This window comes from Cyanistes caeruleus, chromosome 3 (genome assembly GCF_971803275.1).
Source record: "Cyanistes caeruleus chromosome 3, bCyaCae1.hap1.1, whole genome shotgun sequence".
NCBI classification, from domain to species: Eukaryota; Metazoa; Chordata; class Aves; order Passeriformes; family Paridae; genus Cyanistes; species Cyanistes caeruleus.
In genome coordinates, this window is record NC_141703.1 from 41,163,366 (window position 1) to 41,178,489 (window position 15,124).

At 37.2% G+C, this 15,124-nt stretch overlaps 1 protein-coding gene across 2 annotated transcripts in view; it reads right to left on the minus strand.

Moving 5' to 3' along the window:
* GPR180 (G protein-coupled receptor 180) overlaps nucleotides 1-15,124 on the minus strand; it is a 25,118-nt gene continuing 9,994 nt past the window's right edge. Inside the window, exons 5-9 of one of the 2 annotated variants that reach the window (XR_015284461.1) lie at nucleotides 15,052-15,101; nucleotides 11,356-11,513; nucleotides 4,795-5,074; nucleotides 4,454-4,531; nucleotides 1-2,769 (exon numbers count right to left, since the gene is read on the minus strand). Coding sequence is in view for 1 of the 2 variants with exons in the window: in XM_086880894.1 (XP_086737020.1) it covers nucleotides 2,611-2,769; nucleotides 4,454-4,531; nucleotides 4,883-5,074; nucleotides 11,356-11,513; nucleotides 15,052-15,101 (637 nt within the window). In the remaining variant the exon portion in view is untranslated. The remainder of the gene's footprint in view (nucleotides 2,770-4,453; nucleotides 4,532-4,794; nucleotides 5,075-11,355; nucleotides 11,514-15,051; nucleotides 15,102-15,124) is intronic. The other variant, XM_086880894.1, reaches the window with a different exon arrangement.

Genomic DNA, 15,124 nt, shown 5'->3' on the forward strand with positions numbered 1-15,124 from the left:
GAAGGCTGGAAGCTATTTATTTAAGATGAAGTTATGAAATCAAATTGATAGAATGGGTAACAGCCTGGATAAGCATGAAAAAAGCAAGGTCTTATCAGCTGTTCTCCCAGGAGATGTAAGTTAGGAAGAAGAGAGAGACTTTTACATACTTGAACCACTCCTCAGGCATGATCAGAGGCAGTAAGTTTCAACACAGAGTACAGGTTAAATATGAAGCTTTGTCCATTAGTCATACTTAAAGACTTCCCCCCTCTCCAAGATACCCTGCACCAAATTAACTATTACTGCAGTCATAGTGATGTACTGCTACAGCGTGCATTGTTTAGTAACAACCAACTGGTGAGCACTGGTTATCTGCTGAAACCCGGGCACCTGCTAAGAGACCCTTTGTAGCTCTCACCATGAGAAGGAGATACTTCATTAGTACAGTTACATTAACAGCAAAATTAAGATTTATTTTCAAATAACTGGATCCAATGCCAAACTAAGAAACTAATGTTACCTGTTGACCCACGGGGCAATGTGGGAAAGATGTAAAAGACATCACCCCACATTTCGTGCTTACGCTAATGAACCATGATTTGTTGTGGGGTATGAAGTGAAAATAAGGTAAATGGTATCATAATACTGACCAAGTGAAGTCAGAACTACAGGAAGTAAGACGGTACTTCTGGAGAATAAAACAAATGGAGTGCCTCTTCTGAAAGTCACATAGAGGGTTTTTTTGCACAGATTAAAGCTTTTATCATGATGGATCATAAACTGTGAAGTAACACTTGTGTCTATCAGAAAATTCTATTTTATGTGTGAATTTGAGGGTAGCTAGAACTCTTTTACTACACTATTGGAGACTTATCAAAAACATGATGCTTTTTTCTTCAGAAGATGAAAAGTACAAAGATAAGCAGGAAAATAAAGACTGAAGTTTAAACCAATAATATTTTTGTGTGGTTATCAGAGGAATGTAATAATTAATCTTTTAATCATTCTGAAGATTGTGTGAAATCATAATATCTCATCTTTTCCAGCCTCAACCTGCCATTCTTGATCTGAATTACAAACAATAAGAAAGGAGATGATTTAATGAGCAACTTTGTCATGTTGCCATTTTGCCTTAGTCTAAGGCAAATATCTAGTTTTGCCTCTAAACTAAAATGGAACAGACTTATATTTCAACTATGCTTACAACTGAGGCAAAGATAAATGGAAAAATTAGTGCTATTTTAAAGCTAGAACCAGTGTATTCACATTTTCACGGAGACATAATCAAATGCACACTGTTAAGAAGAAGCAAACACTGATTTACTAGAAAATAAAATCCATTTTGTGAAGAAACACACATGTATGAAGTCTAAACTAAGCTAAATTCAAAAAGAAAAATTTCACTCACAATGGCAATAGGTATGTTCTTATTATGAAAGAAAAAAGTGTCAGCATGATTTAATCATACTCTATAAATAGGCACTTCAATAAAGTATATATTTACACTGGCTTCCTGAATGCTAGGGCATCACAAAGTAGAATGGCTTTATTACAATGGATGGAAGATGGCAACTACTTACAACCCAGTGCCAACATGGATTATAACAAATCCAGTGAGTATTTTGTTTTTCAATTATTCATAGAAAATTTAATCCTGATTAAGTATCCTTGGGCAGGAATTCATGGGTAGTTGATGACTGAAACCAACATTTATTTGAAATGCTTCTGTTAATTTAATCTGTGTATATGGCTTAATTATGATTGAATCCTCAATGTAACAGAAATGAATTATATCAGGATTAAAATTCTAGTACCACAACACCCATTCCATTTTCTTTGCCTTTTTTTCTCTCCTCTAAAAGATGCAAGGCTGCTGTTTTAATTACCTTTATGTTGCTATGTATTCTAAGCCTCAAAAACGGTTTAGACCTTGATTGAATTGATGAAATTTTTAGTTACATTTACTTTTTTAAAAAAAGGAAGATATAAACCCTAATTACATTCCCATTAGAATTTTAACCAGTATGAAAACTAGATGCAGAAAAGGCTTTTCTTTTACACCCATGATAAAGGAAAGTTTCTTGCAGTCAAGTTGTGAACATTTTACATATATTTTCTAGATGGTTCTCCCTGCTTTCTTTCCCCATCTTTTACACTGACACATAAAATACATTTTCTCTAAAGCATGAAAATAAAAAAAAACCCCTTGTACTCATCATTATGCATCACACCAATTTCACAACTGGCCTATTTTAAACTTGTTTGAGCATGTAGATGTTTTAAGAACTGCATTTTATTTCAAAACTAGTATTGACACAAAGTAAGGGCATTTTTGGTGTCCGTGAACAGGAGAGAAAAAATTCATTGTACTCTTCTGTTATATGGCTCAGCACCCCTTGTTAAACAATATGTATGAAACTTTTCAAATGATGGATGTTAACACTCCACAATACTTCGAACACATTAATCTAGGAATCTTGTCAGACCAAAGGTCTGTGAAGTGCTTTGATATTATCAGTTTTCCAGTGAAACCAACGTATCATACACTTGTGACAAAAAAAAAAAAAATACCTGTATATTCAAGTCATTATTGCACATTTATTACAGAATGTATTCTTCCTAAACATCTCAGAAGTGATGTCGGTTTTTATGTCCAGAGGATACTGTTAGTGGCAATGTCACTGATGACAGTGAAGATACTTCCCAATATAGACTATGAGATAAAAAAAGTCTGTAGAGAATAACCATGGAGATGCACTGACAGAGGATAACACCTATGGTAATAATCTAGAGGCAGGAAAAGAGAGAAAAAGAAATAGTAAGTAAAAAAAAAACCCTCTCACTAAACAAGACAATAAATTTCTATCAGCATGAGTGCTTGAGGTTTAACTTTAAACCTTTTAATACTGCTGCAGTTACAAAAGATTTGAACATGCATTTTAAGTCCAGGAATCAGACTCTCACACCTGGGTGTTTTTAAATCAGTAGATAGCCCTGAGCAAGTCACATAACCCTTCTGGCAGTCTCAGTTCTGGGGAATTTCAGACTTGCAATTCACCACCCATGCAGCTTCACAAGCAGAGGTGATGTTTAGATATTCTATTCTTACAACAAACAGAGTGGGGGGGCGGGGGGGAAAGAAAGCTCGGAAACACTGCACTAGCACAATCATGGAGCTGAGGATAGTGATTTATCAATCCCACGTAGATCTCTTTCAGTTCAAGTCTCTTCATCCGCAAAAGCTGTGTAAGGCTGTATTTATCAAATGCCTAAAGGAGTAACTTGTTTCTCAGAAAGCACAAGTCTTCACTTTTTGTACAGGCAGTCCTTTAAAATACATGTTTTTCTTAAATAAATATGCTATTTATTGATTGTGCGTTTTATTGTATTGAGGTGCATTTGAAGAAGCAAACACAGCTGAATTAGCATTATCATAGTGTAGAAATTGCAACTGCACATAATGGTTAAAGTTGCTCAAATGCAAGAGCAGAGCAATGGTAGTCTTCCTTTAGTAAGCTCAAAATCTCAAAATACTGCTAAAACACTACTTTACTGATCCTACCCCTGGAGACTGTCCTCCTTCCCTGAGGATGTTTTCATCATGCAAAACAAAAAGTCTCTTCATTAGTAACTCCAGAGGAATCAATTTTTTTCTGTCTAGATTTCCTTTTTATTTTTTGTAAATCAAACACAGTATTCAATTTATTATTTATATTTAATAAAACCTTTTTCTTTCCCTTACATACCCTCTACACAAATAAAAGCTCATTTTCTGAATATATTTGCATACAAATGCACAGATGGTTATAAGCATAAAAAAAAGAAGCAAACCCTGTGCTGGAATGAGGTAGTCAATCACCTGAGAATAGTGGTGCACTTCATCTGAACATGGCAGGCTCCACACACAGAGCTTTCCAGTTCCCAATATGTTTAAGCAACCGAGAAACTCAGTGAGTCCACCTTTGTTTTTAACTGTTTAGAGCTTACAAACCAAACAACACATTTGGATAGACTTCTTGATCTAAAGAATATAGTTCAGCTACAGGTTCCCTGACCTATTTAGCCACATAAAGCTTTTAAAGGATGAAGACTAAAAAGCAAACAACAAAAAAAATTCCACTGATTTATCTTTCTACTTTCTTTGTTAAAAGAATCCCCAAGGTGTTTTTAATTAAAAGCAAACAAGCAAACAATAAAACAAAACACCCCCTCCACATTTTCCTTTGACTTAACAATCTCCCCCTCTCCCTCCCTTAACCTAGAAATGATTACCCTTAGATGATTTGAGCCCTGTATGCCTTTGTAAAATATGACTCACATTAGCATCAATGAGAGCTGTGTGACTAAGACTTTTCAAGTTGCTTTGGGGTCATAAGATTAACAGCCTAAGAGCATGAGTTTGCTAACAAACATTAAACATGAAGAACAACTACTATTCAAATTTCATCTCTTTTATCTTGTCTGTACATACCTTTTCTCTTTGATATTCTCTGAATATTACAGCAATGGTTGCAAGACATGGGTGGCACAGAAACCAGAGAATGCAGGCCTAAAAAAGAAAATGAGTGTAAGTTGTAAAATGACTACATGCCAGCTTAGAAGAAAGAGATGACAGTTACAGGAACTACATTTACATTTCTGTCTATTTTATGAACCCATTGTTTAATTTTCAATCAACATAACGAAAACCACACAATGAAAGGTGGGATTTCTGTTTTAAAAAGCTCTATACTCCTTGTCAAATTAAAATGCCTACTCAGAGTATGATGACAAGGTGCAATGTAATCAAATCAGACACTTTAACTTTCTTACGGAGGGAAAGAGTTTAGTGCTTCAGCCAACTGCATGCCAGAATTATATTTACTGAAGAAGGGATCGGTTTGCTTGCTGTAGCCCATACTTTGGCAAAGGTGATATAGAACTCCCTTTTCAGCGTGCTTCTCTCCACAGTGATAATCTGGTACAGCCCAGCAGCCAGGGACAGAGCTAGACAGACTCTGAGGCCAATGAGCAGCCCGCTTGCCAAGCCATGGTGTGAGTGGTAGCTGTGGTGATTTGTATCTTCAAACTGCTCCCAAATTAACAAAAAGCTCTGAAAAAGAACAATAGCAAAGTGTAGAGTAAACCAGATTATACTAACTCTCAACTAACCTTCCCATCACAGATTAAGTTATCTGGTAATGCTCCACTCTACTTGTTAGGGACTGCCATGTGAAGCAAAAAAAGCCAAAAAACCCTAGTACGAAAGGCTTTTTGCCGTGACCTACTACTCCAACTGCAACTGGTAGGAACGAAGTCTCACTTTGTGGATTTTTTTAACTTTTAGAAAGCTTGACAAGTTAAAGTTTCCTCTAATTTGGATAGAGAGAGTGTAGCACCTTAGAAAAAAATCTGAAATAATCACTTGCACACTTGTGCTACTCTGCAGGAAGACCACTGAAATGATTTCACAGAGCTATAGGGAGGTGTCTCCTTTCACTTGTGATCCACAACCTGTAAAGCTTGTTTCAAAGGCAGGCGACTACGCCTTTTCTTTCAAAATCCTAACAGGATTCACTTTTCTTTTCAAAGATGGGGAAGTAAGAGGGTGGTGCTGCTGCTGCCCCTTTTATACAATAGCCTTAAGGCTCAAGCATTCACCCAGGTTGAACTTGGATCTCCCACAATTCCCTTCTTTGCCTAAAGGATATCCAATTCACATCTCCCACCTCCTTGGAGAGTGCTGCAACTGCCAGGCTATAGGGTGTTCTTGGGTGGGCCACTCTCCACCCCTTCTATTGAAGCTGTGCCATTGTGGAGAGAAGAATTCAACATCAGCTAGGTCAGAAACTCGGAGCGAGCCTGACTCTGCAAGCACCTGGCTCAGAAACCTCCTAGGGTCTAGGAAAGGGAGTGTCACAGGTTCCAAATGCCATTCCAACATCTGGCTGAGCACTCTAGCCACCAGATCACTACATAAAAGATAGTAAACCCCTCCTTAACTCCCAGTATTGTATCCATCTGCTGAAGAATCCAATGTTCTGGGAGCACTGTGAGAAACAATATTGATATTCTCCAAGGAAAAACAGGCTAACAAGCACCTAGTTTCTGAATCCTAGTCATGAAGACAGCAGGCGCCAACCAGTTGCATAAAAAAATGCATCTTGCTGAAGAACACCTTTTCAAGACTTTGAGAGTGCTAACATTATAAATTAGAATACACAAAGTTTAGACCCAGAGCATCATGTAACAACTGAATGGCATTTCAGAACTTGAATATACACGGGAATCCAGTCCACCTACTGCACATATCTAACTTGCACCAAGTCTTCAGGTGCCTAATAAAGCAGGTTTTCTGAAGAAAGGTAAGCAAATTTGATTTATGAGTGAAGTAGCTCTGAAGGCCTTCAGAAGGAGACACTCTATGGCTCAATTTAGAAATATAAATTAGTCAGATTCCCTTCTGAACACATTCAAAGGCTTTCTCACTACATAAAGACAAAAAGATTAGTAATATTAACTTTTTAAAAAAATGTGTAATCCACCTGTGCCTTCCAAAAGTGGGTGGCCTTGAGTCTCATCAGTTAAGTATTAGAATAATTTTTGTTTATAATATCCTCAGAGTATTCTCCTACTTTCTCCCTCCCTTACCTAGGGGGGACACAGCCCTGTCATTTCACAGCTGCTGTCACTTCAGTCACTCCTCAATCACCTGGATGGAAAATGGAATGATGAGAGAGGGACAGATGTAAAGTATGTGTGTCTTCAACATCTCTGATTATTAGCACACAATCTGGCCAACAGGCTTCAAATGTTCTCACCATAATGCTCAGAAAAAGAGTGCTTCCAAATAAACACCTTCAAATGATCAAGTTACTTGACTGAGAATTCTGTAAAAGAGTAAGACTGAAGTAAGACTAAACTGCTCCTGAATTCCTGAGATACAGCACAGTGTTTGGTAACGTTGTGTCTACAGCACTAGTTTTGGCATGAAATTGATGAATTCCTATCACAGAAGATATTTCAGTCCAGTTAGAACATGCTCAGACAGGGAATAAGGGTTCTACCAGCTACAGAATCACTGCAGTCTTGTGAGCAGCTTGTGAGCATTTACTTTTGGGAACAGCCAAAATATTTAACTTCCCTGGACTGTACACATTCTGCTTGAGAAAATAAAAGACCCCCTGAACTTATGTATAGAATCTTCCTCAAGCAAGCATCTGGGGGGAAGCCATAAGGCTGATGGGGACAGAACTGTGATACTGCTCTAAGAAGAAAATATCACTGGGATCTACCTTACCTTAAAATACCAGACTCATGAAGGTCTAAATTTTCCTGAGTCTACACCAAGAGTAAAAGCAAAGAAGGAAGCCACTTTCATGGGAAGATGACAAAGAGCTGGAGTAAAGGAATCATGAGAACAAAGCCCAAATCCTCATAGGATAATAGTGTCTGACAGCAGAGTGTGTTCTGGACCAGCCCTTTAAAGAGTGTAAACAACACAACATTAGCTGATCAAAGCCTGTGTATGCTGACAGGAATGTGAGATCACAGAAGTCCAGTTTCCTTCAGCTTCATTAGATTATTCCAAAATAAGCAGAAGGCAGAGGTGTTAGAGGCAGAGATGGAACTGTTAGTACAACGCAGTGTAAACTTGGACAAAGTATCATTTGCCTTACTATGAGCTGGGGCTGTTCTCACTCACCTGGGAAAAGCAGGATCCTATAAAAGAGAAACCTGTGCTAGTGAGTGTTTCTAGGTAAAAACAGATTAGACAATCTGTTCTCAATGAAGAACAACTTTCATAGACAAGCATGATGTTGAAGTAAAATCTCTTTAGTTGTGAAATATTAAAAAAAAAAAATAAAAAAAAATGAGAAATCAAGGTCAAGGAACTCTATAGTCCCTTACCTTGACCACAGAAATGCAAGTGTCAGCTCACTCAGCTGCAATATCAGGAACAAACTTAAAAACAAACAGACAACAACCTGCTGAAGTAGACATCTGAAACATCTTTTGTTGGTAGTGAGCAGAACTATGTTTGAGCTCTGAGAAGAAATCACGGGGGACAATTCTAATTGCTATCCAGAAGAACAACTGTGCTTCGGCAGTAGACAAAAGAACTGGATGAGAGATGAAGCTAAAGAGCTGACTCACACTATGCCATGTCCAACATTAAAGTCACAACTGCTTCTTCATAAGATGAAACAGAACGACCATCTCTTTGTTTACATAATACACTGCTCAAAAGCCTGACTTTATATAATCCTGACCTATCCTTGATCACATTGGACACCAACCACTGTCCAGTACTGGCCTTTCTCTTCAAACACTAGAGGAACGATGGCCATGGATATCATCCTGATGTTCCAGATATACAAGCTGAACCTCCACATCCATATGAAGAAGAACCAGACACTCTTCCTTCATGTCATGAGAAAACAATTATGGGAGAACTCCTCCTTTCCTTCACGATGCCAACACTGACTTTATGACAAGCCAAGATAACGTATCAATCTCCAGCAAAGACAGGTTCTCATGGGACAGATCACCCCAGAGAGGCAAGGGGAAGGGGGAAGCAAAAGGGAAATTAGAAGGAGCAGCAAGGCAAACTAGCTGTTTCTAACTATATCTAGTACTCAGTTATCTGATGTCACACAATACCAGTACAGCAAAAAATGGTTTAGATCTAAGGTCAGAGGTAGAGCTCATTCTGAGCACACCTAAGAACCCCTGTGTAGGATGATGTCTAATGCAATAAGATTCTGTGCTGTTTTGATCAGGTTCAGAGCAATCAGCTATCTTTCCAGAATCACTGCCTCCAGTCTGGTCAGCCCTGGAAGCTGAAACTCCTCAGGTCTATGTGATAGGAAGGGCCTGCCATCAATAAAGCTCTGCAGAAGGTTCGTGCCTCAGCAGCAGAAAGTGGAATTTTTAATGGATGCTCAGCAGCCTGAGAATCTTTTGTTCTGTGGCTGAAATAAAGAACAAGTTAAGGCAAAGACAGATGCTAAATGGCAGACCTGTCCCTCCTTTGAGATGTTACCTCTTTGCAGCTGCAAAGACCACAAGACATTTGCTGACTAGGAGGCTGTGTCCACCTGACATTGAAGGCAACCCATAAAAATAGCCCAGGAAATTGCTAGTGCTTCTGAAAGAACAAAAAGAAAAAATCCATAGCATCAGTACAAAGAGGAGAAAAACCCCTGAAAATTTGCTGAGTAATTTGAACTAGTAGTAGGCAAACAGGCTCACATAGCTTGCCAGTCAAAACTGTATTTAAGTTGAAGAATAACGTGTTTTCTTTGGCTGTCCACTTTCTTGACTTCCCTGAAGATGAGACAAGGACAGGTACGGGAGAATGTCAACAAAACTAAGATGGTGCAATCTCTATCTCCTGCATTAGGCTAACACACATAGCTTCCAGCAGTCTCCAAAGCAAGTCCTCAGACCATCTCTGATTATCTACATAAAATCTGTCCAATCTCTGGCATAGGAGGAAGCTGGTTCTCCCATAGGAATCTCTGGGAAAGATCAGAACAGGAAGAAGGTTATTCTACGTCTTTAGCCATTAAAAGGGCCCACTGATTGTTTACAGCAGGTGAAACACCCACATCAATCTAGACAGAGCAGTGAACAACTGACTAATCCAGAGATGAACTCTTGAACTCATCATCTTTGATAGAGGTGATACAGTCTAAATCCTCTTTCCTGAGCCCAATAGCTGCACTCTGTAATAAGGAGAACAAATCCAGCAGAAGGTGTCGCTCATATGTACTGAACCATGAGATGGAAAATACCCCCTCCAGAAGGGATACTCTTGGTGTGAGGGAAATTTTGCTGGAGAGAATAGACATGGGAAGTGTACTGATATGGGGTGCAAAACCACTTAAGACAACGATGTATTCCAATATCCATAATGTGTTCCCATAAGACTCCTGATGAACCTGACATTCCCAATGGTACCAGGAGGAGATGTGGTAGAGCTGTGCCTTACCAGTAAAAGTAAGATAGACAACTTTGTGCTAATGCTCCAGTGCTGCTCCAAGAGCCAAAAGATGTGTAATGGACCAGTCTTGGGGGAAGCAGCTCATATGTATAATGCCTGCCCCACTTTTACCATAAATAAGAACCAAAATAAGATCAAGCTGATTATACTGAGTGTCTTTTCTATGTATAGTAAAAGGAAACAACGAAGAACTTTCCAGTCTCAAGCAGCAGAGTACTAACACACCCATACATATGCACAAATGCAGAGGCATGAATGAAATTAAATACTTTAGAAGTCTTCTTTACTACCGGCATGTAATATTTCTGGGGCTGGATAGGTTCATTCCACCTTACTTTGACACCCATCTTTACATTTCAACAGTCCCATTGACCTTAACAGCCTTTGGTTTATATTCTTAATGAGCAAGAAATGCCAGCTCCCAGCTATTCTTAATGTTCTAGAAGTCCACTTATTTAGTCTAGAAGCAGCACTAATTACAGATACTACCCAAATGGCACGAAAATCTTCAGTATAATCTCTTCCTCATTACTGTCTCCAGTTTCTCCCTGCTCTTCTCTTTCTCAATGGTTTTTAGATTCTCTTGTCTTTATGATGTGATTTAAAAAAATTTGTTTACAAAAGACACCACCAGGGTTGAATGATTTCCATTACAATTTACTTTTAAGTTACTGGTTTACTTAACTTTCTAATTTATACTAATGGAAAATATTTGAATGAAATTATGTGTCAGACCATTTGTATATTTGCAAGACCAATCCTGCACATGAACCTTTCAAGAATTCCCTTCCTTATATTGATTGAAAGGACCGTCAGACATTCTATTTGAGTGTTACCAAAAGGAAGGCACTGATGATTCCCTTTTTTTCATGACAAAGACTTTGTCACAGCAGCTTTTCTTGTCTTTCCTCCCATGCTGCTGGTTGTCAACCTGCATAATGTAGTTCACAATGCCTTAGCTGTACTGATTACAACTATTTATAGGACCACATTACAAATCAGATGAATAAAATGACTGCAAAAAAAATTTTTTTTACTTCTTTTTTTCCCCCCAATCTAGGTTGGTTTCACTTATCTGGTTCACAGTATAATGCTACAAACAATTGACACAATTAGGAGTTTGGAAAACTGTGGGAACTTCTTAAGTGGTTTTACTGCTAGAAAAAAACATACTGTGAAGCTACATCTTAAATTGTTGAAGTAAAGAGAAGGTGGTGTTACCTATTAGACATACTGGGTGCACATTATGCTATGGGCTTTTTTCCAGTCTTGATACTCCCTCCCTCATAAAATTAAAATATTGAAATTATTTGGTTCACAGTTCTGTCATACTTAATAGCAGCTGCATACTTACTTCAGTGTAAGAATTAATATGAAATACAAACCTGTGTAACAACAACTACTACAGCAATGCCGGTAGATGCTGGACTGGAATCCCACTGAAGAGGTCTGCCATGAGATTTCCTCATTCTGCCTATTGTCCAACCCATACACAGACTCAACAATAAATACAGCATGTGTATCTGTGAGACTATGTCACACACTATTGAAAACAAAAGAAAAATGAATAAAATTACAACAAAAATAAAATTTTGTTTTTTCCTGTATAGAAATGTTCTACATACCCACAAACAAAGGATGCATGCTTATGCCTCTGTACCACCTTTTAATTTTGATGAGTTAGATTAGATGAGGCTGCTTTGCCACAAAATGTGGTTATTTTGTGGAGTTTTCCGTGACCAAACAGATCACTATCAGCTTTCCTCCAGTTAAGCAGCAGTTCTGCAAGAACATGGGCACAGTGCCACATCTCTCCAAATCCCACTCTTGTGTCAGAGTAGTCTGGGCTCAGGAGTCCATCTGCATAAATAGACTTATAAATGCTAAAGAACTAAAATCATATGTATGTTAATCATAGTGCAAATATGCAACATGATGAAATGAACTCCTTTCTTCACTCTAAAGAACTTTTGTTTAAAAATCAGATAGTTACATTGTACTTTGAATTAATTGCATTTTGTCTTGAGGATGTAGTAGCTTCCAGAAGAAAGCACAAGTATTTAGGACAAATTCCACTCTGAGATACTTAAAGGGGAAAATATAATGAATAACCCTAACACAAACTTCATTTAGATCAACAACTTGTCTGTATTTCATTTTATTAAATGCAAATCACCTTTGCTTCATTTTGCTATGTCCATTTTTACCTCTGTTTGGGAACAATTAACACATACTCCATAAAGTTACATTCTTAATCAGTGTCTCAAACTTGTGTTTGAAGCTGCATCAGAATAAAGAAAACTTTAAGCTAGAATATATTAAAGCCTTTATTTGTAGCTTTGCTGCAGCACTACTGACAGTAATGAAACTTGAAGACTTCTTTCTGGGTGATTGTTAGCTTTAGACCTGGTAAGTTTTTGACTTAATGAACAATTTTACAGTTGGTGTTGGGATCTGATTGTACTGGCATAGCAAAGATGTAAAAGAAAAATTAATTCTTACACTCAGAATGTAAATTGTAAATTTGGTTCAGAAACTAGAGATTGGGCGCTACACACAGCAATGCTTTCTTTTTCACTTCATAAATATCTCAGTTCAATTAAATTTGTTCCTTATTTGTAATTTTCACTTACACTATCAGGTACATGAATAATATTTCTGTCACAAAAAAAAAGTAAAGCTCAAATTTTATGCAACTGGACTGCATTAAAAAAGATAAATACCACATTTACTAAAAATACTGGCACAGATAATGTTGCTACTGTACAGAAATTAATATGGGCACAAGGGAAGTGTGTCAAAAGAAGATCATCTACAATATTTCTGACACTCAGCAATACCAGCAAAAGAAGGGTATAAAACAGACTTCAAAATGTAATTCCTCGGAAAGGCTTGGTCTTCTCAAAGTTTACATGCTTAAATGCTTCTCAGTGTATTAAGACCCCTTTGCTGTCTAAGATCTGTCAAGAGCTTTTAGCAAATGCAAACTTGATCATTCTTTAATAAAATCAACCAGCACTGATTGTGGGCAAAAAAAATGATCATGGAATTATTTTCCAATGCTACCTTATCAAGAGACAGAACTCACTAGAAAAAGAATTGTTCCATGAACCAAAGGCATGACAAGCCAGTGCCAAAAATCCAAACTAGAAAAATGACTGAGTAATTCTGTGTGTTCTAGGGAGCATTTTCTTTTCTGTCATTCCTTAAGATAATCTGCCCTACAAGACATAGTCAGACATCATCTCTCAGTCATATCATGGATACAGATACTGCTCTGCTTAGTGTAGTAACCATTCAAGTGGATTCCCACATAAATTCACCTAAGACAAAAATTCACAACCAGCTTTAATCTTTGACATTCCATACGCTTTGCTAAAAAGGAACAATTAAATTTAACAATTTAAAGATTACAATAATGCCACAATATCCAGGGTCAGTATAAAGTCACATTACTATGCTGATACCATAATTGTCTGATTTCATCACAATTCATCTTTTTTGACTATTCAACAGACATAATAATAGTCTTTGACTTTTCACATTTTACTCTTACCAAAAGTTAAAAAGACACCATTTGCAATGCTTCTGAGTGCCAGTATTATTTGTGTGATTTTTACAATTAGAATAGGTGGTTAATTAGACTGTGGATCAGCTCTTTATACGTGGTAAAGACTAAATCATGCTAGGAAAAGAGTAATTGCTAGAGATAGTATCTGAACAGGTTTTTAGAAATTCTGGCCACACTGCAATTAATAGAAATTTTAACATTTATTTTTAACAGATTTCTGTTGCCATACAGGAAAAATGGTATAACTTTGCCCTTCAAACTATAGTCCTTGCCATCAGCCATTCACCAGAATTGTAATTGCCACTGAAGCTTTCCACATTTATATTACTTCTGCTCTTTCACTGTTTTGGAAACCACCAACTTCAGAGACAGTAGGAAAGGAAAAACTTTCGTAGCTGAATTTAAGAAATTCAGCTACTGACTGAAAAATAATATTCATTATAATCTTTACTTATCTAACAACACATACACAAAAAAAAAATATAATGTGAAGCTATTCTCTCTGAAGTTCTGGCTGGATAGTTAACACTGGGGAGGAGTTATGACTATCTCCATATTCTCCATTTTATTTCATTCCAGGATATGAGAAGGAATTTTTAATAACACTGTTGCTGGAATGACTGCAAGAAGCTGCCAGCTCAAATGGTTAAAACAAGAAAGAGGCAATTATTGTGGTGCCAGGTGCCATCAAGAGGCTGACAATTCCAACTGCAGCCTTCTAAATGAGCTCTACAAAGGGAAATACTTCTCTGTATAGGCTGTTACTCCCCAACAGTATCACACAACTGCAGTACTACTTTCTTGGGGTGCTTCAAGCGAGTCAAAAGGAAATGTATGTGTTTGGAAAGAACCCCCAATTCTTCAAATGTGAACTGACGGAAAAAAAACAAACCCAAACTACCCAACAACAATGGAGAATGAAGAATGGAACAAGAATACATTAGTACATTTTGGAAAGGTATGCTACAGGAATTCAGTTTCAGTGAGAACTTGGAATTTCTATATAGAGTGGAGAAAAATGTTTTGTTGGTATCAAACCTTCATATAAGCATTTTTTTTTTTGCACCATGCTAATAACAAAATTTGCGCTGTAAAGTACATTTCCATTTAATAATTGTTAAATTTGTTAATGAAATGACAAATTCTATAGAATATGATTAAGTTTCCTAAAAAGCTTGGTTTTCTAGGTCTAACACCACGAAACTCTTTAATGTATGGAAAAAACTGCTCAGGTAATAGTCATGTCTCTACGTGTGCGTAGCACAGAACCTTGAGACAAAAAAATCTTTTGAAAAATCCTAAACAATATCACAGATGTATAACTTCAAATACAGTTACTGTAAACACATAAAACAAATTTTTTTCCTGGAGGAGCAATTTTTAGTACGTTATATTAAAAATCCAATTATATGATCCAAGATCATAGTAAAGTCCAGCAATAGCATTTGCTAATGTATTATACAGATTCATGGCTAGGAATATGTAAGAAACAGGAGACAGGCATACTCACATTCTGCCAGACTTCCCATAAAAGGAGCTCCTATCCCATCTCTAGAATAACTGAAATAGAATAAAAAGATTGT